The sequence below is a fragment of the Lacerta agilis genome, chromosome 8, assembly GCF_009819535.1.
Source record: "Lacerta agilis isolate rLacAgi1 chromosome 8, rLacAgi1.pri, whole genome shotgun sequence".
Classification (NCBI taxonomy): Eukaryota; Metazoa; Chordata; class Lepidosauria; order Squamata; family Lacertidae; genus Lacerta; species Lacerta agilis.
Genome location: NC_046319.1, coordinates 8365834 through 8393307, shown reverse-complemented (window position 1 = coordinate 8393307; position 27474 = coordinate 8365834). Strand labels below are relative to the sequence as shown.

The window sequence follows — 27474 nt, the reverse complement described above, 5'->3', positions numbered from 1 at the left end:
TAGGCAGGGAAGCGGGACCACAGGGCGAGGAAGGCGCCTAGCAGGAGGCCTGTCTGTGAGGAAGGAGCTCTGCCTCCGCCGCCCACCCTCCTCACTCCTGGAAGGCCTCAGTTTTGGCCCTGGCAGAAAAAAAATGGGTGGGGTGGGGAACGGACAGTGGACTTGAAGCTCCCTCCCCGGTCACCAGGTCCATCACTGGATGGGCCAGGAGGGGTCATTTTACACACATAAGGCCTGTTGTTGTTGTTGTTCAGTCGTTCAGTCGTGTCCGACTCTTCGTGACCCCATGGACCAGAGCACGCCAGGCACGCCTATCCTTCACTGCCTCCCGCAGTTTGGCCAAACTCATATTAGTAGCTTTGAGAACACTGTCCAACCATCTCATCCTCTGTCGTCCCCTTCTCCTTGTGCCCTCCATCTTTCCCAACATCAGGGTATTTTCCAGGGAGTCTTCTCTTCTCATGAGGTGGCCAAAGTATTGGAGCCTCAACTTCAGGATCTGTCCTTCTAGTGAGCACTCAGGGCCGATTTCCTTGAGAATGGATAGGTTTGATCTTCTTGCAGTCCATGGGACACTCAAGAGTCTCCTCCAGCACCATAATTCAAAAGCATCAAGGCCTGGCCGTCAGCTGATTTGTGTGGGTTACTCCTCTGGCCGTCAGCTGATTTGTGTGGGTTACCCCTCTGGTGGGGTAGGAGAGCCGGGGGTGGGGTGGGGATGATCCACATCTGCCAACCAATGTGCCACTTTGGTTTCAGATAACATCTGGGTAGATGAGTCTAAAAAGCCCGGGTCGCAAATTTTCACGGCCGTCTAGCAGCTATGGTAGTTCATTGACCACAAGTAATGTATTTAGCATTAACTCTGAAAGTGTATGCTCCGTTCTGGCCAAACTAAGCCTCCTGGTGTGTATTTTGCTCCGATCAAGGAACAACGTTGGGCGGCTGCCAAGGGGCCTGGCAGAGGCCAAGGAATATGCTGAGTTGATGAGGGGGGGGGGCAGGAGCAGTAGGTCCAGCTCAGGTCTGGGCCACCAGTCGTGCTCTCCCCGAGCTTGGCACCGTTTCCCCTGAGGAAAGAGGCTGCCGTTCCCTTTTCTTGGGTTGAGAGTTGGAAGAAGGGAGTCCCCATGCGGGGGGGGGGGGATGAGAGGGGGGGGAGAGAGAGGAGCAGGAGGCATGGGGGGCCACTAAAGTGTGTGACCAATACCTAATAAAATGCTAGAAAACGTTTGCTTAAATGTTGGCTCAGAAGAGAGAGACATTCTTTCTTGGCGAATGTTGCTGAGCTGGTCAAATTCTTGTGAAATGTCCCTGCGTGATACTTGAACTGCTCTGAAAAGTGTTGATACAACAAGAAGGTTTTGGGTTTTGTTTTGTTTTTAAAGTGCCACTGAGCGTGTGCAGAGTGCCTGGGGCTGGTCCTGGCTTCTCTACGGAAAGGGTGGCACTTGTGTGGGTGAGGTAACTTGGCTCTAGGAGAGCAGTGAGATCTCTTGAGTGCTGGTGGGGAGAATTAATCGCCAAAATGGCCAGATGAGAAGAAAATGGTTGTTTTCAAGGCTGCGATGTCAGGATATTATTACACCGGAGGTTTTCAACCATGTAGTTGTGTGTATGAAAGGGGATAGGAGTCCCCGGAGAAATGTGAGGTGACCGAATTATCGGAGGAAAGGAGGCAACTTTAGGGGGAAAGAGTTTTCCTTCAGGACTGAGGGAATTGCTGAAAGCTTTTGTGTCTCAGGCAGCTCCTTGAAACCACTGACACACCCACTCCCACTCCGCCATAAAAAGAGCAATAATTTATGCAGAGGAAAAGTAAAGGAAGCATATCCTTCCCAATGGGAAAATGGAGGCAAATTCTAAGGCAATTAATGCAGATGAAGCCCAGAGCCCCAAATTATCATTAGGATTCATCCGGAGTCCTTCAGAGTTGCCAGAGACGCACCCAGAAGCCATGGGCTGAGAGGAGCAAGAAGACCCTGGCAAAGTGCAGCTCTTGGACCCCCTCTGTGCCCCCCAAAACGCTGTTTGGCCCGCTGTCCAGTTCTGCCTCTCAGCAGGCTTTCATTCCCTCTAAACTCTCTGTTCCCTCTGCCGGGGCTTCTTCAACCCGGCCAGTTTCCTCAGAAAAGCCCTAAGGCAAACTGGCAATGGCTGCCCTCTGCCTCCTCTCTTCTTCCCTCAGGAGAAGATCGGCAAGATGAAGGCCAGCGAGGCCAAGCTGGAGCTGGAGAAGCGCCGCCTCAAAGACATCCTGGACGCCTCCGAGAGCCGCAGCACCAAGTTGGAGCTCCTGAGGCGGTCGCTGGAGGGCGAGCTGCAGAGGTCCAAGCTGGTGCTGAGCGACCGCGAGACGGAGATCCAGGGGCTGCACGACAGAATCGACGTCCTGCAGAGACAGGTGACCCCCCCCCCTCAAGCCGTCCTGATCAGCCATGCCTGCACTGACTGGCAGCAGCAGCTGCTCTCTGGGGCCTCTGAGAGGAGGGTGGGTGGGTGGGTGGGCAGGGTAGGGGTTCAGCTTTCCCCATCCCTCTTGCAGTTGCTTCTGGGATTGAACCCAAGACCTCCATGGTCAGAGCCTAGAAGGCTTCTTGCGATCACAGGAGGTGGCAGCCGGCTCTGCTTGTCCGGCATTTGTAGACAGGACATGCAACCGGCAAGTGGGGTAGAGGATTTCTTTGGCTGCCACCTCTCAAGAGCCGTTGGGACACCGCTTCTATACCCAATGAAAATAGGGACGTCCTATTCAATAAAGCCCTAAACGGCCTTGGCCCAGTATACCTGAAGGAGCGTCTCCACCTCCATCGTTCAGCCCAGACACTGAGGTCCAGCACCGAAGGCCTTCTGGTGGTTCCCTCACTGCAAGAAGCCAAGTTGCAGGGAACCAGGCAGAGGGCCTTCTCGGTAGTGGCGCCCGCCCTGTGGAACGCCCTCCCATCAGATGTCAAAGAAGAAAAAACCACCACCAGACTTTTAGAAGACATCTGAAAGCTGAGGTCCAGCTCCGAGGGCCTTCTGGCAGTTCCCTCCCTGCAAGAAGCGAGGTTACAGGGAACCAGGCAGAGGGCCTTCTCGGTAGTGGCACCCGCCCTGTGGAATGCCCTCCCATCAGATGTCAAAGAAATAAACAACTATCTGACGTTTAGAAGACATCTGAAGGCAGCCCTGTTTAGGGAAGTTTGTAATGTTTGATGTTTTATTGTGTTTTTAATATTCTGTTGGGAGCTGCCCAGAGTGGCTGGGGAAGCCCAGCGAGATGGGCAGGGTATAAATAACCTCTTCTTCTTCTTCCTCTTCTTTCTCTTCTTCTTCTTCTTCTTCTTCTTCCTCTTCTTCCTCCTCCTCCTCCTCCTCTTCCTCCTCCTCCTCTTCTTCTTCTAGCCCACCTATCTGACAAGGTTGCCCCAGTCCCTCTGGGCAGCTTCCAATATATATAAAAACATAATAAAACATTAAACTTTTTAAAAGAAACACTTCCCTATACAGGCTTGTCATCAGATGGCTTCTAAAGGTTGTATAGTTACATCTCTCCTTGGTTCGGGGGGTGTATGTGTGTGTTGCATAACTCCTTTGCCTCCTACATTTCTCTGATAAAAATAGGGACGTCCTAAGGGAAAGCGCGACATTCTGGGATCAAATTGGAAACCGGGACGGCTTCCGTAAATCCGGGACTGTCCCTGGAAAATAGGGACACTTGGAGGGACTGACCTCATCCATCCCCCCGTCCCCCTAATCTGTGTCCTTTCCCACTGCCCAGGTGTCTGAGGCCGAGCAGAAAACCAGCGCCCTGCAGCTGTCCTTAGACCGCCTCAATCTCTCTCTGGTGAAGGCTACGGAGGCCGAGAGCTCCCTGAAGGAGAAGGTGCAGGGACTCAGCGCCTCCCTCTCCGAGAGCCAAAACAGTGCCAGCTCAGCCCAGGAGAAAGTGCTTCAGTTGCAGAAGGCCCTGGCGGCCAGTGAGCATGACCGGAGGGTCTTGCAGGTAAGGAGACTGAGCAGCAGAGTGCCAGGCAGGCCCTTGGGGTAGCATCCGCCGCCTCCTCTCCCTGGGTTGGCTCCGCTGGTAAGTCCCCCCACCCCACCCCAAGAAGGGCAGGCGGGGCAGCATAATGGGGGAAGAACCCACGTCCACGTTGTTGCCCTGTTTCAGGAGCGGCTGGATGCGGCCCGCCAGGCCGTCTCGGAAGCCAAGAAGCAGAACGGGATCCTCTCCGAGCAGCTCCAGGCGATGAAGGGGCAGCAGGGGGAGTTGGAGCTGCAGAAGGAAGAGCTGGAGGGGCTGGTCAAGCAGCAGGAAGAAGTGAGTCCTTGGCCCTCCCCCCCCCCCAGAAAGAGCGTGGGGTTTGGAGGGGAGGCCCCCCAGCGGAACACTTAGGTGGCAGTGGCAGCAGGTCCCCCCCCAGCAAAAATACTCTGGGAATATTTGAAACGAAGTGAAAAGATAGACATTTGAAATTGAAATCAGTGGATATTATAGGCGATAGCGATAAAATGTTAGTTGAAAATAGGATGTAAGTAGGTAGAATTGTGATTTTGTGTATTTTTGTTAAGAATAAGATTTGATATAAGATGATAGATTAAGGATTAAGATAAATTGTGAAAGAAGAGTTTAAAGTGGTTATAAAGTTACTACAGTATATTTTAAATGAACGCAGAAGAGAGGACGAGAGGAAGTCCCCCAAGTAAGGTTATAAATAAGATTAGAATAGTTTAATAAATGTATGATTGTGAGGTTTTGTTTTTGTTTTTTAGTTGTGTTGTTGTGTATTGTATTGGTTTTGTATTTGTATGTATTTTTTTGTATTTTTTCTTGTTAAAATACCAATAAATTCTTATATATATATATAAAAAATACTCTGGGAAAATGGAATTCTGCGACCTGCTATGCAGATTCCGCCAGGCATGCATAATATAACGCAGAACGGCTTTATTGCTTGGGAAGTAGCTGCAGAACTTCCTCCTGAGGTCCCAGCAGGGTCATGCAGACTCGAGCCTGAGATATTGTCGTTGGGGTTTTTTTTTAATGGAAGTTTTGGTGCTGGGGGGTGGGATCCCGTGCCCAGAGCTGTGCCTCCCACCTGTTGCCCCAGAGGCACTATGTGGTTTGAACCAGGCAGGTGGGCAGGGTTGGAGGGGGCTGAATGGTCCCGCCAGGACGACCTTCAGAGCTCCGCATTGCCTTTCTCTCCTCCCTTCCATTGCAGCTGCTGCGCCAGAGCCAGGAAAGCGAGGCCATCGGCCTGCGGAGCCTGCAGAAGGTTCAAGGGGACAGGCGCCTCTTCCAGGAGCGCGTCAGCAGCCTGCAGCGTGCCTTGGCGCAGCTGGAGAACGAGAAGCGGGAGGCGGAGCGCTCGTCCCTGCGCCTGGAGAAGGACAGGAACGCCCTCAGGAAGACCCTCGACAAGGCAAGCCCCTGGGGGGTCTGAGCAGAAGGGAGGGCAGGGGCGCCGATGCGGTGGGCAGGTGGTCTCCAGGAGCTTGCCTTCCTTCTGAAAGAACAGCTTGAGCATGTGCAGAGTGCCTTTCCGCGAAGAAACACATCCGCAGGAAGCAGCCGAGGGGGTAGGGGGCGGGCGCTCAGCTTCCTGACACCTCTGCTGTCACACGCACACCCCCAGGTGGAGCGGGAGAAGCTGAAGACCCACGAGGACTCTGTCCGCCTCTCTGCCGAAAAGGGCCGCCTGGACAGGTCCCTCGCCAGCGTGGAGCAGGAGCTGACGGAGGCTCAGCAGCAGATCCGGCTCCTTGAGGTAATGACTCTTCCCCCCCCACCACCACCACCCCAATGAAGGTTTTCCTCCCTCCCACAGCTGACTCAAATGTTCCAGTCTGTCTGGGGGCCTGTGCAGGGGCGACCACCATACCAAGAACTAAGACACTCCGTTGGCGACTCTCTCCCTTTAAAAGAAGTCGTTCTCAAGATGGTAAATTTTGTACCCAGTCCCTCTGTCTGCAGTTGCCTTGTAGGCAGGTCCATCACATCTCCTTTCTCCATCCGCTGCAGCGGTCCTAGGCACACCTACTCAGGAGTAGGCCCCTCCCCAAGTGGCCTCTGTGGGATTTCCGCCTTGGTAAATCTGACTCGGCTGTGGTTACCTGGCCAGGCTCTGCTCCCCGCTTTTAGGCGATGCTTGAATTCCCCCCACTCAGAATTTCCTCCATTCCAATACAGGTGAAACTCGAAAAATTAGAATATCGTGGAAAAGTCCATTTATGTAAGCAATTGTTTTCATTAGCTACTAGAGTTTTAATATATGCGATAGACTCATGACATGGAAAGCGAGATAAATGAAGCCTTTATTTGTTATAATTGTGATGATTATGGCGTGCAGCTGATGAAAACCCCAAAGTTGAAATTGTGAATTTGGGGTTCTCATCAGCTGTACGCCATAATCATCACAATTATAACAAATAAAGGCTTCACATATCTCGCTTTCCATGTCATGAGTCTATCGCATATATTACTTTCACCTTTTAAGTTGAATTATTGAAAGAAATGAACCTTTCCACGATATTCTAATTTTTCAAGTTTCACCTGTAGGCGTGCTCAACTGCTTTCTCTGATTGGGCTGCCTTCCCCCTGGAGGAGAAACTCGGCACCATCCGGAGGACCCTAGCGTGGAGTCCCGGTGCCCTTCCCAGTCTGCTCTGGAAAGCCTGACCCAAGTGCCTCCCAGGGGAGCAGCCCTGCCCACGTCCCAACCCCCCCCCCCATGTCCCAAGGCTGGACCTCAGCCATAGAATCACAGAATCCTAGAATTGGAAAGGGACCTTGAGGATCATCTATTCTAGTGTGCAACCCCCTGCAATGCAAGAATATGCAGCTGTCCCTTGCGGGGATCGAACCTGCAACCTTGGTGTTATCAGTACCACGCGCTAACCATCTGAGCTATCCAGCTGCCTTGGCTAGGAGAAGAAGAGTTTGGATTTGATATCCCGCTTTATCACTACCCGAAGGAGTCTCAAAGCGGCTCACATTCTCCTTTCCCTTCCTCCCCCACAACAAACACTCTGTGAGGTGAGTGGGGCTGAGAGACTTCAGAGAAGTGTGACTAGCCCAAGGTCACCCAGCAGCTGCATGTGGAGGAGCGGAGACGCGAACCCGGTTCCCCAGATTACGAGTCTACCGCTCTTAACCACTGCACCACACTGGCTCTCTTCCACCTCCTGCCCTGTCTCTCTCCACAAGGAGTTTGGAGGGGGAAGCGAAAACTGACTGCCGGTTTCCTGCCAGTTCTGCCTTTGGCCCTGTTAAGGAAATGCAAGCATTGCCAACCCCACAAGGAGCTAGCATAGCCCATTTTTTTTGCCTCATTTCTCTGGTTCAACCACGGAGGGGCAAAAGGAGCTCTGCAGAACACTGATGGGCCTTTGCCTAGGATTGCAGGAGATCAGTAGGCGCTGCACATGCTTTCAAGGCTAACCTCCAGTCTTAAGGACTAGGAACTTGGCTGTCAGTTGAAAGCAGAGGTGGTTGCAACTGCTGAATTCCGGGAGATTTGCTGGGGAGACGGCTGGGTGTCCCAGCAACCATGAGGCTCGAGAAGGCGCGGGTCCCCCCTGGCGAGGTTTTCCTTCAACCTCTCCTTGCCCAGGCGCAGGTGGCCGAGTTGGAGCAGGCCCAGACCAGGTTGGACTCCTCAACCCGACACCGGCAGGACCTGCAGCTGGAGGCCGAGCGGCTGCGCAGCTCTCAGCTCCAGGCAGAACACACCTTGGATGCCCGGGAGCGGGCCCACCGGCAGCGGGTCAAAGGCCTTGAGGAGCAGGTGCGCTTCTTTCCCTGCCTCTGTGGCAGTCCTGGGGGAGGGGGTGCTATGACCACGGGGGGGGGCGGACCCAAATGACCCCTGCTGCCTGCCTCTCCCACAGATCTCCACCCTGAAGGAGCAGCTGTACCAGGAGGTACGGAAGGGCCAAGCCAAGTTCACCCCAGGATCCATCCTCTCTTCTGCACCTTAGGCTGGACACCCCTCCCCCCGAACAGCTCCTTGGCCTCCAGACCCCACTTAGGCGGGTGGGGGGGGACGCCTGTGGTCCCACCTCCTCACTACTAAACAAGCTAACCATCATTCGGCCAGCCTGCTTCTGGGATTTGCAAACCTCTCCGCTGATTTGTGTAAAAGACAAATGGCAGGGTTTCGTTCTCTTGGTCATTTGCTCAGATCTGACTGATTCAGATTGATAGGCTGAAGTTCATTCATTCCAGTGGGTCTACTCTGACGTTCATTCATTCCAGTGGGTCTAATGCTGGCCACAAGCCACTCTTTTCATTTTAATTGACGCCTCTTCGGGCTGCATCCGAAACTCCTCCCTTCGACTCACCATTGCAAAGAGATGCATTTTGTCGCAGAGTTTATTTTCAAATAAGGCTATTCTCTCCTCCCCACCTACCCTCCCAATGGGCGGCTGGGGGGCTCGTGAGGGTGCAGGAAAAGCCCTGCAAGGAGAGGGGCCTGAGAGGAGACACGTGTCAATCTTCCTAGGCTGATGTTTCCTCCCTTTCTTAAATGTGACCAAGGTGGTGGTTGTTGTTGTTTTTACCAAAACGCACACACTAATTGTGTATGTACATATTTCTCTTTCTTTGGTTCTTTGCGTAACCATTAATCAACGAAGGTAGAAAGTTATATTTTTATATTTCTGGTGGTGTTTGTTATTATGGATAAATGTGAACAACAATAAAAGCCTCCTCTTCTTCTCACACCTGGTCGGTTCTTGGAGGAAAGAAATTGTAATACTTTGGGGTTTGGTTTATTTATTTAAACGTTTTGTAGAAAAGTAGGGAGGGGGAATCATACAAAAAGTAGGCTTACAGCTACGGGGGGAGTAAAAACAGCTGCACCCTGAACTTTGGTTGCGCTTCATGGTGGGGGGAAATGGAAAATGGGGGTCTTAATAGCCCCTTGGCCCTCCTAGTGGTTTTTAATATCCCACCGGCCCCTGCAGTACCCGTGAATCACGGGTTAAGCTGCTTTCCCTCCAGCACTGTTTTTCTTTATAAAAAAAAGTAATGAAAATTAAACACACTAGACTATGAATGTGCACAAGGTGGGACTCTGCCCTTGCCCCCCGCCACCTCAAATAGCACCAATGACTTTCTGTGAGGCCAAACAGGGGGAGGAAAATGCCAGGCAGGACAGGCGGTCTTGCCGCTGAGTCGTTCTCCCTCCTCCTCTGGGGGTCGGCTCCTGCGGCGGCGTCCACGGTGCAGAAAGGCCTCCCCTCTCGTCCAGCGCCGGCTCAGCAGCCGCCACAGCTTCTGACACAGGAGGTGGACACGCTCTGGCAGAGGCCGCTGGTCGCCATGACGCCACACTTGGAGAACTTGTCCCGGCAAAGGTCGGCTGCGGGGTGGGGGGAGCAAGCAAACAGAGGTCTCCTCAAGCGCCTCGAGGAGACAGCCTTGGGCCTAGAGATGTTTCCCTTGGGGACCTAATAAGCAGGCGGAGATCCATCCTGTCGGGGCTAGATGCCCTCTTTGGAAAGCTACTGCCCACCCATGCCTCTCGCAAGCCCACGTCTGCCCCCATGGCTGCAGTCCCAGGACTGCTTCATCTGCTGGGCTTTCCGAGGCAGCGCATGGGGGGGGGGGGAAGGTGGCACATCCAGGCCTACTTACCTCTGAGCAGCTCTTCATGGGCACAGATGGTGCGGATGCAGATCTCCTTATTGATTACGTAAACGCGGCGGAGGCTAGGGAAAGATTGTGTGAGGGGTGAAGATAGAAGAAGAAGAGGAGGAGGAGGAGGAGTTTGGATTTGATATCCCGCTTTTCACTGCCCGAAGGAGTCTCAAAGCGGCTAACATTCTCCTTTCCCTTCCTCCCCAACAACAAACACTCTGTGAGGTGAGTGGGGCTGAGAGACTTCAAAGAAGTGTGACTAGCCCAAGGTCACCCAGCAGTTGCATGTGGAGGAGCGGAGACGCGAACCCAGTTCACCAGATTATGAGTCCACCGCTCTTAACCACTACACCACACGTCACAGGCCTGCAGTTGGGCCTCCCCCCTCCGTGGCTGTTTCTGCACTAGAACCTTTCCCGCCATTTCACTGTGCCCAAAATATTAGTGAGCAATTCCACCCTTTCCCACCCTTCCAGGGTTCAAGATCATCCTGTGGCATTGAGTCGTGCACGAAGCCCATTAAAAGAGGACAGCGCTGGCTGTTGAGTGGTGAAGTGGATTTATGCCATTCAAAAATTAAAAAGCACCGGCCTGCTAAGCATTGGTACAGAACTTCTCAATTCTCTGCCTTGGGAGGCATTTGGAGTGGGGCTCAGTATCTCGTAGCACAGAACAGAGCACACTGAGGACCTAGAAATCACTCTCTAATCTAATATAGGTTTTATGATTTTCGACCTGGTGTGTGTACAGGTGAAACTCGTAAAATTAGAATATCATGGAAAAGTCAATTTATGTAAGCAATTGTTTTCATTAGCTACTGGAGTTTAATATATGAGATAGACTCGTGACATGCAAAGCGAGATATGTCAAGCCTTTGTTTGTTATAATTGTGATGATTATGGCGCGCAGCTGATGAAAACCCCAAAGTTGAAATTGTTAATTTGGGGTTCTCATCAGCAGTACGCCATAATCATCCCAATTATAACAAATAAAGGCTTGACATATCTCGCTTTGCATGTCATGAGTCTTATCTCATATATTAGTTTCACCTTTTAAGTTGAATTACTGAAAGAAATGATCCTTTCCACGATATTCTAATTTTTCGGGTTTCACCTGTATGTGTGCTATGAAAGAATCACAATGTGGGGGGAAACTGTGAAGCCACCCAACGCCTCTGCGTAGCTCCATCCTTATTTCAGACATCGTGATATATATTGGTATATCGCGATGCTTAGCTGATTGGTGTAGATTAAAGGACCCCTGGATGGTTAAGTCCAGTCAAAGGCAACAGGGGTTGCGGCGCTCATCTCGCTTTCAGGCCGAGGGAGCCGGTGTTTGTCCACAGACAGCTTTCCGGGTCATATGGCCAGCATGACTCAACCGCCTCTGGCGCAACAGGACACCGTGACGGAAACCAGAACACACAGAAATGCCGTTTACCTTCCCGCCGCAGCGGTACCTATTTATCTACTTGCACTGGCATGCTTTCGAACTGCTGGGTTGGCAGGAGCTGGGACAGAGCAATGAGAGCTCACTCTGTCGTGGGGATTTGAACTGCCGACCTTCCGATCGGCAAGCACAAGAGGCTCAGTGGTTTAGACCACAGTACCACCCATGCCCCTAGCTGGCGATATATCGCGATGTTGGAAACAAGATAGCTCCCAGCTCTGCTCTAATGTCTGCAGAGAGGGCAACCAACTGTGGCCCATCCAGATGTTTGGGGGGCCCCATCTACTCCTGCGAGCCTTGAAAGGGCAACAGAGGCGCTTTCCATGCTTGGTGGAGGCACAAGTCAACACCCTCTTTAAATTTCTCCCCATCCTCTGTGGGTCCTCTGGTCCAGATAGTGGCCTCCCTCCAGTGGCTGCTTACCTGTAAAAGCAGATTTCATTCAGGCACTGTTTGCAAGGCTTGTGGACCGAGTAGAGTCTGGTGCAGGGATACTGCTCCTCCTGGCAGTCTGGGAATGGAGAAGAAAGGGATAGGGGGAGTTATGACAAGTGCAGTGACCCCCTGAGCTTTGGGGTGGGGCGATTTCTTCTGTACAGCCTCAGGAGCAGAGGTTGTTTTGGATGACACCAGCCCTCAGGTGATGCCAGAGTCTACAGGCCGACTGAGCTCAGCACTGCAATAGGCTGCCTTCATTTGCCAACACTTAAGAGGCTTAAGAGCGCTGGAGGAGAGTCTTGAGAGTCCCATGGACTGCAAAAATCTCAAACTTATCCATCCTTAAAGAAACCAGCCCTGAGTGCTCACTGGAAGGACAGATCCTGAAGTTGAGGCTCCAGTACTTTGGCCACCTCATGAGAAGAGGAGACTCCCTAGAAAAGACCCTGATGTTGGGAAAGATGGAGGGCACAAGGAGAAGGGGACGACAGAGGATGAGATGGTTGGACAGTGTTCTTGAAGTGACTAGCATGAGTTTGCCCAAAGGGCGGGAGGCAGTGAAAGACAGGCGTGACTGGCATGCTCTGGTCCATGGGGTCACGAAGAGTCGGACATGACTGAACGACTGAACAACAACAAGAGGCAAGTGACTTGAGCGATGTTCACAAGCGTTTCTATTTAGAATCATTCCTGTACTGCCTTTCATTCAAAAGAATTTCCAGACTGGTTTATAAGAACAAAAACACGGAACTCGGCCAGCTGCTGCCACCGTTTGGTACGACGCTCATCTTCCTTCCTGCTCTCGGCAGCAGCTGCGGCACAGGCAGGGAAAATAGGGACATTCTGGGATCAAATCAGAAACTGGGATGGCTTTTTCTGAAGAAGTGTCCATGCACACGAAAGCTCATACCAAGAACAAACTTAGTTGGTCTTTAAGGTGCTACTGGAAGCAGGGCCGGCGCGTCCATTAAGGCGAACTAGGCAATTGCCTAGGGCGCCAAAATGGAGGGGGCGCTGGGCAGGCTTGGGGGGGGCGGGACAGGACGGGCTAGCAGCAGCTTCTCCGCTGTAGCGAAGAGGTGCTGCTTACCCCCTACACCACCCCCGGCTCCCGCTAAAGCAGGCTTTGGCGGGGGGCGGGAGGGGCGAGCAGCAGCTTCTCCGCTACAGCGGAGAAACTGCTGCTTGCCTCTCCACACACACCCCCACCTCCTGCTAAAGCAGGCTTTGGCGGGGGGCGCCAGAAGGTGGTCTCGCCTAGGGTGCAAGAAACCCTAGCACCGGTCCTGACTGGAAGGAATTTTTTTTTGGGGGGGGTGGCTTTTGTAATTCCAGGAATGTCCCTGGAAAATCGGGAGAATATGATCATAACCCACTCCCTGTTAAGAAAGCACAGTATCGGGGTTACGAATAAGAACGGGCACATGAATGTCTCGGCTGGGGAGCTGATTTAAATTCCACCAAGCAACTCCAAATTTTACAGCATGCTTAACTTACCGAGGGGGCCTGGTTCAGTGGGCTCTGTCTCGGGAACAACTAGAACAGGGTAGGTAGGGGGAAAGAGAATTAGGGTTACAGATCCAGCTTCAGGGATCTTGATAAATCTTCGTTGCAAACACGGGTGCAAGCAGGGATGGGCCTCTGGCCTTGCCCTTACATCGGAATATGAAAACCACAGCGCAGCCAGCCAGGGATATCTCAATAGTTAAAATCTCGGTAACCGAAACAGGTCAGTTTGGACCTTCCAGAAGAGGAGGAGCCTGACATTTTTTTTTTGCACAGCTCCCAGCAACAGGGGCCAAGTGTCATGGCCCCCCCTGGCTGGATTAACCATCAGGCAAAATAAGCCCATGCTTAGGGCATCAAGGGAAAGTGGGGGGGGGGGGACCACAGAAATTTTCCATGGCCAGATTTTTAACATCAATAGTCACCCATTGCTCAGTTGAGCATTCGTTTTCTCAGCTGAAGTATATTCAACTTCAGAACAACTATGCGACAAGGCAGGCTGGATGCCTGTTCTCTACTAACTGTAGAAGCAGATGTGTTATGTAAGATCGGTTTTGAGGATCCGATCAAAAACTTTGCTAAAAGCGGGAATTAAAAAATTCAAATATAAATAAAGTGGGAGTATGCAAAAAATATATAAACATTTTCCATCTTACGGTAGGTTCCGTTTCATTTTGAAAACTAAAATTTTTTATTTTACGGTTTATATTTTGAATTGGATATATATGGGGGGCACCAAGATCTTTTAAATGCTTGGGGCCTCTGAAGGTCTTAATCTGGCCCTGACTCCCCGCATTGTCCCCCTTGCTTCTCGTTCTGGAGGTTGTGGTGCAATGCCCCTTGCACGACACCTCCCTACCCAAAGGTGGTGGGCTTACCTTGGGTTGGCGCAGGGATGACTTCCTGCTGGTTCTGCTGTTGGGACTGGTACTGATATTGCTCCTCAGGGGTCTGCGGAGCAATGTCTGCTGTGGAAAGTGGAGGGGGGGAGAGGGGGGAGGTTCAGCTTCAGCCAGCCTGGCTCTCCCATTTCCACCCCAAAGTCTAAGGCTCAGGATGCACTTTTTTGGGGGGGGGGGGGATTGGGGTGGAAATAAGTTCTTCCCTCCCCGCAAACTCCCGCAGAGCAGAGGGGAAAGTTGACTCACCATTACCAGCATAATCATAATAATCTTGGCTGTCTAAAAAGGAGGAAGGAAAAGATGCACAGTTTAATCCCACTGAGGCTGTTTTTGAGAGGATAAGAAGAAGAAGAAGAGTCTGGATTTCATGTCCCGCTTTATCACTACCCGAAGGAGTCTCAAAGCAGCTAGCATTCTCCTTCTCCCTTCCTCCCCCACAACAAACACTCTGCAAGGTGAGTGGGGCTGAGAGACTTCAGAGAAGTGTGACTAGCCCAAGGTCACCCAGCAGCTTCATGTGGAGGAGAGGAGACGCGAACCCGGTTCACCACATTACGAGTCTACCGCTCTTAACCACTACACCACACTGGAGGATGAGGAGCGGCGGGCAGGGGAGATAGCATTTCCCCACATCGTGGCTGGCTGATCCTGGGGGTTGCAACCTTTGGCTGCTCCCCGGAGGGAGAGAGTTTTAAGGTACCGTATGTGCAGCCGAGTGTCACGTTCTAGTGCCCTTGATCTGAACGGCAGGAGACAGGGAGTGGGGAGCTTCCGCCAACCTGCAACGCACTCACCTATTTCGTAAGGCACGTAAGGTGTGTCATGGTAGGCCGGGTCCTCGATGTCGTACTGCCCTTGAGCCAGGAGTGCTGCTGGTTAGAAAGAGGCAGGGGCTCAGCTGGGTCTCCCCACAACCATCACCACCAGACCAGGGGTGCAGTCTAGGGGCTGCAGTTGAATATTGCGAGAATCCAGAAGGAAGCGCCTGCCTGCCCTGAGCTCTCTGCAGCAAGAGCCAAGCTTGGCTCCCCAAAGGGCCAAATGGAAACGGCACACCAGTGCAGCCCACCTTCTGCATGCGAAGATTCTCCACCCTTGAGCCACATTCATTCCCCGAAACGCTTGTCTCACCGGACGGATAGGCGGACACACACACACAAACTACACCTGCCCCCCAAATGCTCTTGGTGATCATTTTTTAATACAAGGTGTGACCAGAAAGTTCGGTGAATTGTCACAGAAATCAAACCATCGAAGATGACCCTTGGTCTGGCAGACTGCTGACGAGCAGAACGACAGCAAATGTTGACAGAGTTCGTGAGTTATTGATATGGGATCAGCGTCCGTCCAAATAATGGCGGAATAATTATATATTCCGTGTGAAATCATTACTGAGGTTTCTGAGTTGTCCCACCCTCCATATTCTCCCGATCTGGCCCCACAGGAATTCTTTCTTTTTCCAAAACTGAAATCTGCACTGAAAGGGCACAGGTTCCCCAACATTTCACACATCCAAGCTGCTGTGATGAGGGAAGTGAAAGCATTACGGAAAGAGGATTTCTCCAGAGGTTTCAAACGGTTCTACGAACGTTGTCAACGGGGGCCTGCATGTATGCTTGAATGTTTCTCGCTGTCTGATTTCTGTGACCATTCGCCGAACTTTCCGGTCACACCTTGTATTTTCCAGGGCAGCAAGTTAAGAGAGGTTCTAGAGGCAGGGCCCTGGATCAGACTGCTTCCATTACTTTGCTCCATTGTTTTGAAATGCACTGTTGCCGGGGGTGGGGTGGGGGGTCCACTCACCTGGCAGGCACAGGAGGAAGAGATTCAGTGTCCTCCTCATTCTCAGTCTGGGGCAGTCCTGCTGGGCTGGGGAAGAAGCACCCGTAGGGTCAGGAAGGGGAAAAGGCTGAGCAGCACAGCTTGGGCTAAAGTGCAGCCGTTCATTTGACATTTAAGTTGACTGTTCTCCTTATCACATCTATCCTTATGGAAAGTGTGCCCATATTTATGTTTTAATGCCATTCTGTACTGCAATATGTTTCATACGGCTGCCCTTTTGCATTTATTTTATTGGCACGCCAAGTAAAGAGACCCCTGACCATTAGGTCCAGTCACGGACGACTCTGGGGTTGTGGCACTCATCTTGCTTTACTGGCCGAGGGAGCCAGCGTACAGCTTCCGGGTCATGTGGCCAGCATGACTAAGCCACTTCTGGCGATCCAGAGCAGCGCACGGAACCGCCATTTACCTTCCCGCCGGAGTGGTAACTATTTATCTACTTGCACTTTGACGTCCTTTCAAACTGCTAGGTTGGCAGGAGCAGGGACCGAGCAACAGGAGCTCACCCCGTCGCGGGGATTCGAACCGCCGACCTTCTGATTGGCAAGCCCTAGGCTCTGCGGTTTAGACCACAGCGCCACCCGCGTCCCTGGCATGCCAAGTAATCACATGGCAACTGTGCAGAAACACACTTTAGAGGAGATTTGGCTTGTCTCCTATCTGAAAGAGAGATGGAGATTCCTTTCCACTCCCAAGAGACCCCCCTGGATCCTGCCACGCATGGTCTCTGCGAGCCTAGCTGTGTCTGCATACACCTCCTCCACTTCCTGCCTTCAGCATCTGCTGGGATTGGAAAGCCCCCCCCCTTCAAAACAAGCTCTCAAGAAGTTCTGCAGACTTTGCAAAGGCCCTGTTGATCTTGTGCCCTTCTGCAGAACCAATAAAGCTGTCCCCAAATGGCACTGGAGACCCGGGAAACCTTTGCGAGGGATTATTTGGGCACAAAGAAAGTCAAATGTGTAGCTCAGCTGCCCAGTTGTTATTGTTGGTTTTCATTGAGGACGCTGCAATTTCCATCAGCAGCGCATAGCCAGATGTGGTTTGTGGTACCATGGCGGGGAGAGGAAAACTGGAAAGGGGGCACCTGCCAAATGTTCTGTTGACTGAACATTGTACATTTAACAAGCAACACAAGGCATCTCGCCAAAAACTGGGGCAGGCAAGCGGTTTTCCGCCTGAGGGCTGAATTCCTTAGTGTGTGTTGTGGGGAGTCAGCGGGGGGGGGGGGGGGGAGAGACACATGTTAACTGTGGAAGAAGCCAAAGGTGGGTGGGGTCACCCCTCCTCCTCCTCCTCTGAGGGTTAGATGGCTCATTCCAGAAGTCTAAACTGACTGCTTGCACAGAGCTTTCGGAACGAAGCCAAGAGCTGCACAGAACCCGCAGGATGAGAGCCCTCCACAAAGTCTTCGTCAAAGGATGATTGGTCACCGCTGTCACTCGGAGGGACTTGACGAATTCATTCAGATAGACTGCATTTGCGCTGAAAGATAACTCAGGTCTTGCATACCCTCCAACATTCCTCAGATGAAAATAGGGACATTTCTCACTCCCCCACAACTGACCTTCCTCGGCAACCCCCCCCCCGATGTTTTCCCTCTCCTGCAGAGCGTTTCCTATCAGAAGATGGGCAAGTCCCGACTTTGTTTTATTCCTTCGTAGATTTACAAAGACACACATCAATATAGTGGTGCCCCGCTAGACGAATGCCTCGCTAGATGAAAAACTCGCTAGATGAAGGCATTCATCTAGCGGAAGGCTGCCCCGCAAGACGAATTTGTCTATGGGGCTGCCTCGGAAGACGAAAAAATTTCCGGTGTTTTTTTCGTCTAGCGAAAACCGCGGTTTGCATTGCCGCTTCGCTAGACGAAAAACCCGCTAGACGAAAAAACTCGCAGAACGAATTATTTTCGTCTAGCAGAGCACCACTGTAAATAAATGTTTAGAAAGGGGCAAGATTAGACGCAGACACACAAAACTTTTTAAAAAAAATAAATAAAATCAGGACTCCTTGCACTCTGCTTCGCTCCCCTTTTCTTCCTGCCCAGGGCGGCACTGCCCTCTGCCTGCCCCTCAGAGCTGGCTGCAGGCTCTCCTCCTCCTTACCAACTCTCCAGCAGCCACTATGAGCTGCCCAAGGAAGGAAGCTGGCAACGGGATGCTCTCCCACAGCCACAAACTGTCGCTAGGGACAAGCACTGGCTCATCCTACTTCCAGAGCTCAGCACCGGCAGGCAAAATGGGGGCATTCCAGGATCGAATCAGAAACCGGGAGGGCTTTCGTAATTCCGGGACCGTCCCTGGAAAACCAGGACACTTGGAGGGTATGGTTTTGCATGCAGCCCTTGCAAGAGATGCCAAAGGAAATGTACCCCATAGGCGGCTGAAATCTATAGTTCTGTCTCCAAGACCCGAAGAAGAAGAAGAAGAAGAGTTTGGATTTGATATCCCGCTTTATCACTACCCGAAGGAGTCTCAAAGCGGCTAACATTCTCCTTCTCCCTTCCTCCCCCACAACAAACACTCTGTGAGGTGAGTGGGGCTGAGAGACTTCAGAGAAGTGTGACTAGCCCAAGGTCACCCAGCAGCTGCATGTGGAGGAGCGGAGACACGAACCCAGTTCACCAGATTACGAGTCCACCGCTCTTAACCACTACACCACACTGGCTCTCCTCAGGATCTGAATACCTGTCCGTCATGAGACCAAAAGAACAGGATCTCCATTAACGTGGCTGCTCGCCTTGTTTTGTCAGCGTTGTTCCCACCGTAATTTTGTAGGCTGTGGGTACAAGGAGCAGGGAGCCCTAAACATGGACTCCCTGAAACCCTTTTTATGTCTGTAGAAGGCGGTGCAAGGCTTGGAGGTCACCAAAGACCGAAAACACCAATTAAGAGGGGAGATGCTGTCAGGAAATGTTCTGATGAAAGAAGCCCAACCTGACCACTTTCCAGCAATGCATCCTGCGGTGCCCTTTGTATTTTTAATTGCTCCGATTTCTCCATGCATCGCTGCCCAACGCTGCAGGAGCGGGAAGGGGAAGGAAGGGGAAAAGAAGCAGGCGCAGAGCTCCTTGCCAGATACTGAAATAGATGCCCAGGTGCTCTGAACAGAGAGGCCTGGCCTGTAAACCCGCCTTGTAGTTGAGGAAAGTTTCCTGGAATGCTTCCCCGCCCCCCACCGCCTCTGCAGAAGTCATTTAAGACTCTGGGGGGGGGGGGAATGCCAGCAGGACCTCTTCCACGCTGGGGTTCTGAATCCATCTCCAACAGCAGCAATCTCCTCCCGCTCCCCCCTCACCATGCCTGTTTGCACAGTTCAGGAGAGAGGGAGAAAGAGCTGCTTCCTCCGTAAATATCTAAATATCGGCTGGGCATCCCCAGTGCAGCCTGCTTGCTGCCAGCTTAAAACATCATTGCTCCCCTTGGCATAGGAATTAGGCGAACTGTAAACAGCGGGTGGCGCTGTGGGTTAAACCACAGAGCCTAGGGCTTGCAGATTAGAAGGTCGGCGGTTCGAATCTGGGTCCCAGCTCCTGCCCACCTAGCAGTTCGAAAGCACGTCAAAGTGCAAGTAGATAAATAGGTACCGCTCCGGCGGGAAGGTAAACGGCGTTTCCGTGCGCTGCTCTGGTTCGCCAGAAGCGGCTCTGTCATGCTGGCCACACGACCCAGAAGCTGTTTGCAGACAAACGCCGGATCCCTCGGCCAATAAAGTGAGATGAGCGCCGCAACCCCAGAGTTGTCCGTGACTGGACCTAATGGTCAGGGGTCCCTTTATCTTTAAACAAGTGCAGGAACATAATTATGGTGCTGGAGGAGACTCTTGAGAGTCCCATGGACTGCAGGAAGATCAAACCTATCCATTCTTAAAGAAATCAGCCCTGAGTGCTCACTAGAAGGACAGATCCTGAAGTTGAGGCTCCAGTACTTTGGCCACCTCATGAGAAGAGAAGACTCCCTGGAAAAGACCCTGATGTTGGGAAAGATGGAGGGCACAAGGAGAAGAGGACGACAGAGGATGAGATGGTTGGACAGTGTTCTCGAAGCAATTAACATGAGTTTGGCCAAACTGTGAGAGGCGGTGAAGTATAGGCATTCCTGGCGTGCTCTGGTCCATGGGGTCACGAAGAGTCAGACACGACTGAACAACAACAACAACAAAATGCACCGACAAAAGTTTAGGATCAGCGTTTTCTTCTTGGTGAGCTTCCTTCTCAGGTTGATGAGCCCCATCTGCCCCTCACTTATTTCTACAGCACAGGCAGAAGCCACTTTCTTGACAATTGGGCCCACTCTTGGTTTCGCCTGCTCAATCCCCCAGAGTCTGTCTTCGCAGGCAGGGGAAGACCCTCACTCACCCAGGGTTTGAGACCCATCAGCTACCCTCACCTGGTTTAGCTGGGCAGTTGATGCTGTTCCCAGCGTGTGGCCGCTGTCAGTTTCTGGAAGCTGCATGTGAGAGCTCAGGGTAGGGGCCAAAGGTGGACAAACTACCCCAGGAGGAGCACAACATGTCCCCCAACCCTAACATCCCCCCCCAGACCCCGAGAAGATAATTAAGCACACAGTAACTGTAGGGCCTTCCTCTCAGCAATTGGTTTAAATAGATATATTAAAATTGGCTTGTAGGTCGGGCTGGCTCCAATTACATGGTGCGCGGGGGGGGGGGCAGCCCTTTGCGCATGGGCAGAGATGTGATGCAAGCTCACCAGGGGCATTCGAGCAAGATGTGGTAGATGAGCCCTCCCTCCTCCACATCAAATAACCTCCCCCACTGTCCCTCTCTAGTCAGGAAAGGCTATTGCCTTCCCCAACCCTGCTCCAACCCTCCCTCCCTCCCTCGTGGAAGGCCCCCACTGCATTGATGCTTTTGGCAGAAGTTGCTGAAATGGGGGGGGGGAGAGAGAGAGAGAGACGAGAGAGAGAAAAGGCCCTCCTCAATGCCCAAGATGTGGGAGGGTAACACTTTTAGGGAAACCAGATGTTTTTTGCAAGGCACATCTGGGAGCAATCAGTAAGCTCCTGCAAAGGAAAGAATGCCTCAGGAACCTCTTGAAACCCCACCTTCTAGGAATAGCCCCCTCCTCCAAAGGCCAGGAGAGGGAGCAGAGAACAAAAGGGAACACCCCCCCCCCCCAATCCTCCTCCACCAACACAGACATCGCAAGGATTTTGGACCTCCAAAATCGATCCACGATTTCTCCCCCCCCCCCAAAAAAACCTTACTTACAAGGGCTTTCAAAGTGACTTTCCAAGAAACACAATCCCCCTCCGCTCTGCCCCCAGCCAAAATTCCAGACATCAGGAAATGGAAAGGTTGGGTTCAACATCTGCCCAGCCAACTCACTCACTAAACTGTTGCATTTACAATGAATAGAACACACATATTGTCCTTAAGCTCACTACCTTTCCTTCGCCCTTCAAAAGTTTCCGCCTTCCATTGGAAATTTCCTTAAAACACCGCCAACATGCAATTTGGTATTTAGTCAAAAGTTAACCAAGGACCCCTCAAAGCTGCCTTCGCTCTGGATTAAAAGCTGCAGTTAAAACAAGAAAAATAAACCTGCCTTTCTGAAAAAAAACACAAATGATTCCCACCCACCCCCTTACTCCTTCACTGCCATTTGCTTTAGTTTGGGGGGGGGGGTCATGATCCTGACTGAAGGCGAAATGGTCCCTGTACATTTTGCCCATGATTCTTGCCTACTGGTGAAATTCTAGCGCTCTAAAGAGGAACGTCCAAAAAAATGGCACAAAACCTCTGTACATGCACAGAGACACACAAGAGTGACTTACTGGTCTGAAGGTCTCTTCTCTTCTCAGTCCCCCTGCTATCCTCCCAGAGCCAGGATCTCTTTTGCCCAATTTCAAGAGAGGGGGAAAGAAATCTGTCTTGCAATGCAGCCTCTCCCCTGGGTCCTAATGCTACCTTGCTTTAAAGGCAGCAGGTTTCCACACATCTCAACCCCAGCATCCCACTTACGGTGATTAAAACCAGAGAGGAGAAACAGGGAACAACAACAGGTGAGGTCTCTGCAGACTGGAGGCATGCAAATGTCCCAATCTTCAGAAGTGGGGGGAAAGAGGACCCAGGGAAACAACAAATCAGACAGGTTGACTTCGATACCAGCAAAGGTCTTGTTGTTGTTCAGTCGTTCAGTCGTGTCCGACTCTTCGTGACCCCATGGACCAGAGCACGCCAGGCACCCCTATCCTTCACTGCCTCTCGCAGTTTGGCCAAACTCATGTTAGTAGCTTCGAGAACACTGTCCAACCATCTCATCCTCTGTCGTCCCCTTCTCCTTGTGCCCTCCATCTTTCCCAACATCAGGGTCTTTTCTAGGGAGTCTTCTCTTCTCATGAGGTGGCCAAAGTACTGGAGCCTCAACTTCAGGATCTGTCCTTCTAGTGAGCACACAGGGCTGATTTCTTTGAGAATGGATAGGTTTGATCTTCTTGCAGTCCATGGGACTCTCAAGAGTCTCCTCCAGCACCATAATTCAAAAGCATCAATTCTTTGGCGACCAGCCTTCTTGATGGTCCAGCTCTCACTTCCGTACATTACTACTGGGAAAACCATAGCTTTAACTATACGGACCTTTGTTGGCAAGGTGATGTCTTTGCTTTTTAAGATGCTGTCTAGGTTTGTCATTGCTTTTCTCCCAAGAAGCAGGCGTCTTCTAATTTTGTGACTGCTGTCACCATCTGCAGTGATCATGGAACCCAAGAAAGTGAAATCTCTCACTGCCTCCACTGCCTCCATTTCTTCCCAAAGGTCTTACAACTGATAATTAAACAATTGGTCTGTGAGGACTTAGAAAAGGATACCGTGGTGGCTAGAGCAAGCATGGGCTTCTAAAGAACAAGTTATGGCAAACCAACCTTACTTCTGTTTTTGATAAGGGTTGCAAGCTTGGTGGATCAGGGGAAAGCTGTGAATGTAAAACGTCTTGATTTCATTAAGGCTTTCCACAAAGCCTTCTTGAGAAGCTGGTAAAAGGTAGGGCAGACAATGTCAATGTTGGGTGGATTTGGAGCTGACTGACAGAACCCAAAGAGCACTGATCCTGGGGGGGGGGAGTGCCAAGTGGGGTGCCGCAGGGTTCTGTCCCAGGCCTGGTGCTGTTCAGCATCTTTACTTGGGCGAAAGAACTGAAGGGATGCTCATCCAGTTTGCAGATGACTCCAAACAGGGTGGGGGCATCAAATACCTCAGAAGACAGAATCAGGATTCATTAGGACCTTAACAGATTGGAGAACAGGACCAAAGCTAACAAAATGAATCTCAATAGGAACAAATACAAGATTCTACACTTAGGCAGCCGCAGGAATAATCCGAATTGTCCAAAAAAAGGGCCTCCACTCTTCTATAAAAAGTTCATCAATTTGGTCTCTTAATTTTGTTGTCAACTTTGCCATTTCCACACAGTCCTTTTAAAAGCCATTATTCCTTCATTGGAACCTTCTCTTTTTTCCCATTTCTTTGCATACAATATTCTATCTGCTGCTGTCACATGTATAGTTTGGTTGTCTTCTTCAGAATGTCTGTCCCTATTATCCCTATAAGAAAAGCTTCAGGTCTTTTGGGAATAGCCCACTTGAACAGCTTCTTCATTTCATTATAAATCATTTCCCCAAAGCCTTTAGCCTTTTACATGCCCACCACATCTGAAAGAATGACTCTTCTGACTTCCGGGTTTTACTGCTCACTGAGAAGGATGTGCAGTTGTTGGAGGGGATTTCTGGGGCAACATGGAGGCTACATGACCCCTAAAAGCTCAAGGGGTGACCCAGAGCTGAAAGGTCTTATTTGCACACGTGGAACTGTGTGGAAATTCGAGAATTTTGGAATAATGTATACGAATAATTTAAAAAATTATTTAAAATAACATTTTAAAAAAAGACCAGAAATATTTCTTTTAAGTATATTGCCAACTGAAACAGGAAAATCGAAAAGACCCTTGTTCATGTATGGGATAACGGCGGCAAGAATTTTAGTGGCAAGAAATTGGAAAAATACTAAAACACCTAATATAGAAGACTGGAAAACATTAATGGTAGAATACTTGCAGCTAGCAAAGGTGACGTTAAGAGTTAGAGGCCAAACAAAACAAAAAGTCCACAAGGAATGGAGACTATTTAAAGAATATTTAAAGAACCATGGTATAAAAGGTAATCTCCTGGCAGACCTAGACTGAGCCTTGTAGTATATCAAGGTAATTGACAATTTACATAGAAATACGATAAAAAATAGAAGAAATAAGTACCGGTAACACTGCGGTAAAAGTGTATTTAACAGATAACGTACAATGAGAATGTTTGGAAGTCTTTTTTAAAACCTCAACTACTACTTCTTCTTCATTTTTTTTATTTTTTCATAAATTTTAGTGTCATGTGTATTGTGAGGTATACAAAGTATTTTTGCTTCAGTTGCCATCATTTTCTTTTTTGTTATAAGCAACAACAGAGTGTTGTATAAACGTTGTATACAGTCATACCTTGTGCTGCGTTCGCTGCGGGTTGCAAATGGCCTGGGTTACGAACGCGCCAAACCCGGAAGTACCGGAATGGGTGACTTCCGGGTTCGGCGGGTTGCGCATGCGCGTCAAATGACATCACACGCATGCGCAGACGCGCCGAATCGTGACCCGCGCTTGCACAGAAGCGGCACTGCGGGTTGTGGACTGCTCAGGATGCGAACGGGGCTCCAGAACGGATCCCGTTTGCATCTAGAGGTACCACTGTAAATGTATATTTTTTAAAAATAATAAAGATTGAATTGGGGGAAAAAAATTAAAAATACAGTGGTGCCCCGCTAGACGAAAATAATTCGTTCTACGAATTTTTTCGTCTAGCAGTTTTTTCGTCTAGCGAAGCGGCAATGACAGCCGCACTCCGCTAAACGAAAAAAAAAAAGACGAAAATTTTTCGTCTTGCGAAGCAGCCCCATTGACTTTTTTGGGGCAGCTTCCGTGGCTAGACGAATGCCGTTCGTCTAGCGGGACACCACTGTAAAATGAAATGAAAGAATGACCCTTCTGTCTGTGCTATTCAACGTTAAATACCACCTGTACATCTAGGTTGCATCAACAGAAGTATAGTGTCCAGATCAAGGGAAGTAACAGTACCTCTCTATTCTGCCTTAGACAGACCACGCTTGCAATACTGTGTCCAATTCTGGGCACCACAATTTAAGAAGGATGTTGACAAGCTGGAAGGTTTGCAGAGGAGGGCAGCTAGGATGATAGAGTGTCTGGAAACTAAGCCTTATGAGGAGCGCTTGAAGGAGCTGGGTATGTTTAGCTTGGAAAAGAGGAGACTGAGAGGAGATATGTTGTTGTTGTTCAGTTGTTCAGTCATGTCCGACTCTTCGTGACCCCATGGACCAGAGCACGCCAGGCACCCCTATCCTCCACTGCCTCCCGCAGTTTGGTCAGACTCATGCCAGTCACTTCGAGAACACTGTCCAACCATTCTCCTGTCCCCTTCTCCTTGTGCCCTCCATCTTTCCCAACACCAGGGTCTTTTCTAGGGAGCCTTCTCTTCTCATGAGGTGGCCAAAGTACTGGAGCCTCAACTTCAGGATCTGCCCTTCCAGTGAGCACTCAGGGCTGATTTCTTTAAGGGTGGATAAGTTTGATATTTTTGCAGTCCACGGGACTCTCAAGAGTCTCCTCCAGGATAGTGCACTTGGAGGAGGGAGCATGCTTGTTTTCTCCTGCTCTGGAGGGTAGGACTCGAACCAATGGCTTAAAGTTGCAAGAAAGGAGATTCCAAATAACATTTGAAAAAACTTTTTGATAGTAAGAGCTGTTCAGCATTGGAACATTGGAACAGACTCCCACGAGAGGTGATGGACATTTAAACAAAGGTTGAATGAATGCTTTGGCTGAGATTCCTGCACTGCAGGGGGTTGGACTAGATGACCCTTGGGTACTTTCGAACTCTTAAGATTCTACGATTCCATCATTTTCAAATAGTTTTCATTTAAAGCATAACAGGCAGTGAATTTCATTTCTTTTTTCCACAGCTTCTCCTAAGAAACCATATCAATATGTAAGTCTTATTGAGCTGTGATTCCTGCATTGAAGAAGCGTGCATGCACACGAAAGCTCATACCAAGAACAAACTTAGTTGGTCTCTAAGGTGCTCCTGGAAGGAATTTTTTATTTTGTTTTGACTATGGCAGACCAACACGGCTACCTACTACCTGTAACAGGTAGGGTTGCCACCACCCTGTAGAATACAGGATTGTCCCTTATTTCAATGTAAAATGACTCAATACAGGACACAGTTTGCCCTGTATTTTCCCTATTTCCGCCCTGCTGCTGCTGCTGCTGCTCCCCCTGCCTCTCACTTCTTTCCTTTCCTTTTTTCTCCTCATTTCCTCTTCTCATCTAGTCCCAAGGTGGAGCAAACCAGGGTAAGGCTTTGTTTGAGGTTGTCCTTTCCAGTCCCCTGTAGCTTTGACATGAGTTAAGGTGGCCAAGAAGATCAAACCTATCCATTCTCAAAGAAATCAGCCCTGAGTGCTCACTAGAAGGACAGATCCTGAAGTTGAGGCTCCAGTACTTTGGGCCACCTCATGAGAAGAGAAGACTCCCTAGAAAAGACCCTGATGTTGGGAAAGATGGAGGGCACAAGGAGAAGGGGACGACAGAGGATGAGATGGTTGGACAGTGTTCTTGAAGCTACTAACATGAGTTTGGCCAAACTGCGAGAGGCAGTGAAGGATAGGCGTGCCTGGCGTGCTCTGGTCCATGGCGTCACGAAGAGTCGGACACGACTGAACGACTGAACAACAACAACAACAAAGGTGGCCATCCACCTGGGAGCACCAGGCCCTGTCCCTCAGAGAGCAACACCTTCCGAGGCTCTAGCAACAAGCTGTTCTGTGTCACTGTAGTCCAGTAGCCTCCGTTCTGAACACGATATTTGAGAGAGGAGGAGGGCGGGGGAGAAGTAGCTCCTCACAAGGCTTGCGCTTCCAACCACCCTTTCCCCCTCTCCTTCAGAAATCTTTTTTTTTTAATTTACTTTATTACATCTATACAAAAGAAAAAAGAACACTGAATAAAAAACAAACAAACAATAACCAAAGAATAACAATGTTAAAAAATTACATGTTAAATTCTTCCTAAAAAAACCACAAAATGCATTCAATTAATGCCTTCCTATATTCCCAATAATTCAGTTGTAAATAATACAAAGCAAAACATAACATCCAGTTCCATATTTCATATAAATCAATTCTATTAACCTTTAGTAATACTTCTTTCTTCCTTTCTTCTGTCCATACTTGTCTATTTCTACTATCTGTTACTTCCCCTTCCCTTACGGCTTCCACTTGTCTTCATCCCAGGTTGTCAGTCTATCTCTTCTAGTTTACTCTTGTGTAATCCTTATTTTATTTTCTTGTATTTTCCTTGCAAACTTTAGCTCCCAATACAGAGTGCTTAGAAATGGAGACAGCATTTCACAGTGGGGAATTGCTTTTTCAGGTAGTCTCCAAATTTCCCCCAATCTTGTTGGAATTTTTGGTCACTACTTCCTCTAATTTTATCAGTTAATTAGTTAATCTCCTTCAGAAATCTAACGTGTGGAATAAAGCTCACCCCCTCATCAGAATACTGTATGCCCCCGCCTCCTGCATGCATTGTTGCACAGGATTGCATATGTGTGGAAAAGGTCGTGTATTCCAGCTCTG

General features: G+C 50.2%; 2 protein-coding genes across 2 annotated transcripts in view; one reads left to right on the top strand and one right to left on the bottom strand.

Moving 5' to 3' along the window:
* Positions 1–7983, top strand: part of CROCC (ciliary rootlet coiled-coil, rootletin) — a 55219-nt gene extending 47236 nt beyond the window's left edge. Inside the window, exons 31-37 of the mRNA XM_033159316.1 lie at positions 2189–2404; positions 3764–3988; positions 4157–4306; positions 5211–5411; positions 5625–5756; positions 7602–7775; positions 7879–7983. Coding sequence (XP_033015207.1) covers positions 2189–2404; positions 3764–3988; positions 4157–4306; positions 5211–5411; positions 5625–5756; positions 7602–7775; positions 7879–7968 — 1188 coding nt within the window. The 3' untranslated portion in view covers positions 7969–7983. The remainder of the gene's footprint in view (positions 1–2188; positions 2405–3763; positions 3989–4156; positions 4307–5210; positions 5412–5624; positions 5757–7601; positions 7776–7878) is intronic.
* A 1214-nt stretch (positions 7984–9197) lies between these two features.
* On the bottom strand, positions 9198–21649 carry MFAP2 (microfibril associated protein 2). The gene is made up of 9 exons (XM_033159315.1): positions 21564–21649; positions 15730–15795; positions 14721–14795; positions 14173–14205; positions 13903–13992; positions 13016–13054; positions 11504–11591; positions 9629–9702; positions 9198–9353 (listed from the first exon to the last, which is right to left on the bottom strand). The coding sequence occupies exons 2-9, from the start codon at positions 15767–15769 to the stop codon at positions 9250–9252; spliced, it is 543 nt and encodes a 180-aa protein (XP_033015206.1). The 5' UTR covers positions 15770–15795; positions 21564–21649; the 3' UTR covers positions 9198–9249.
* Between the last annotated feature and the right edge of the window lie 5825 nt (positions 21650–27474).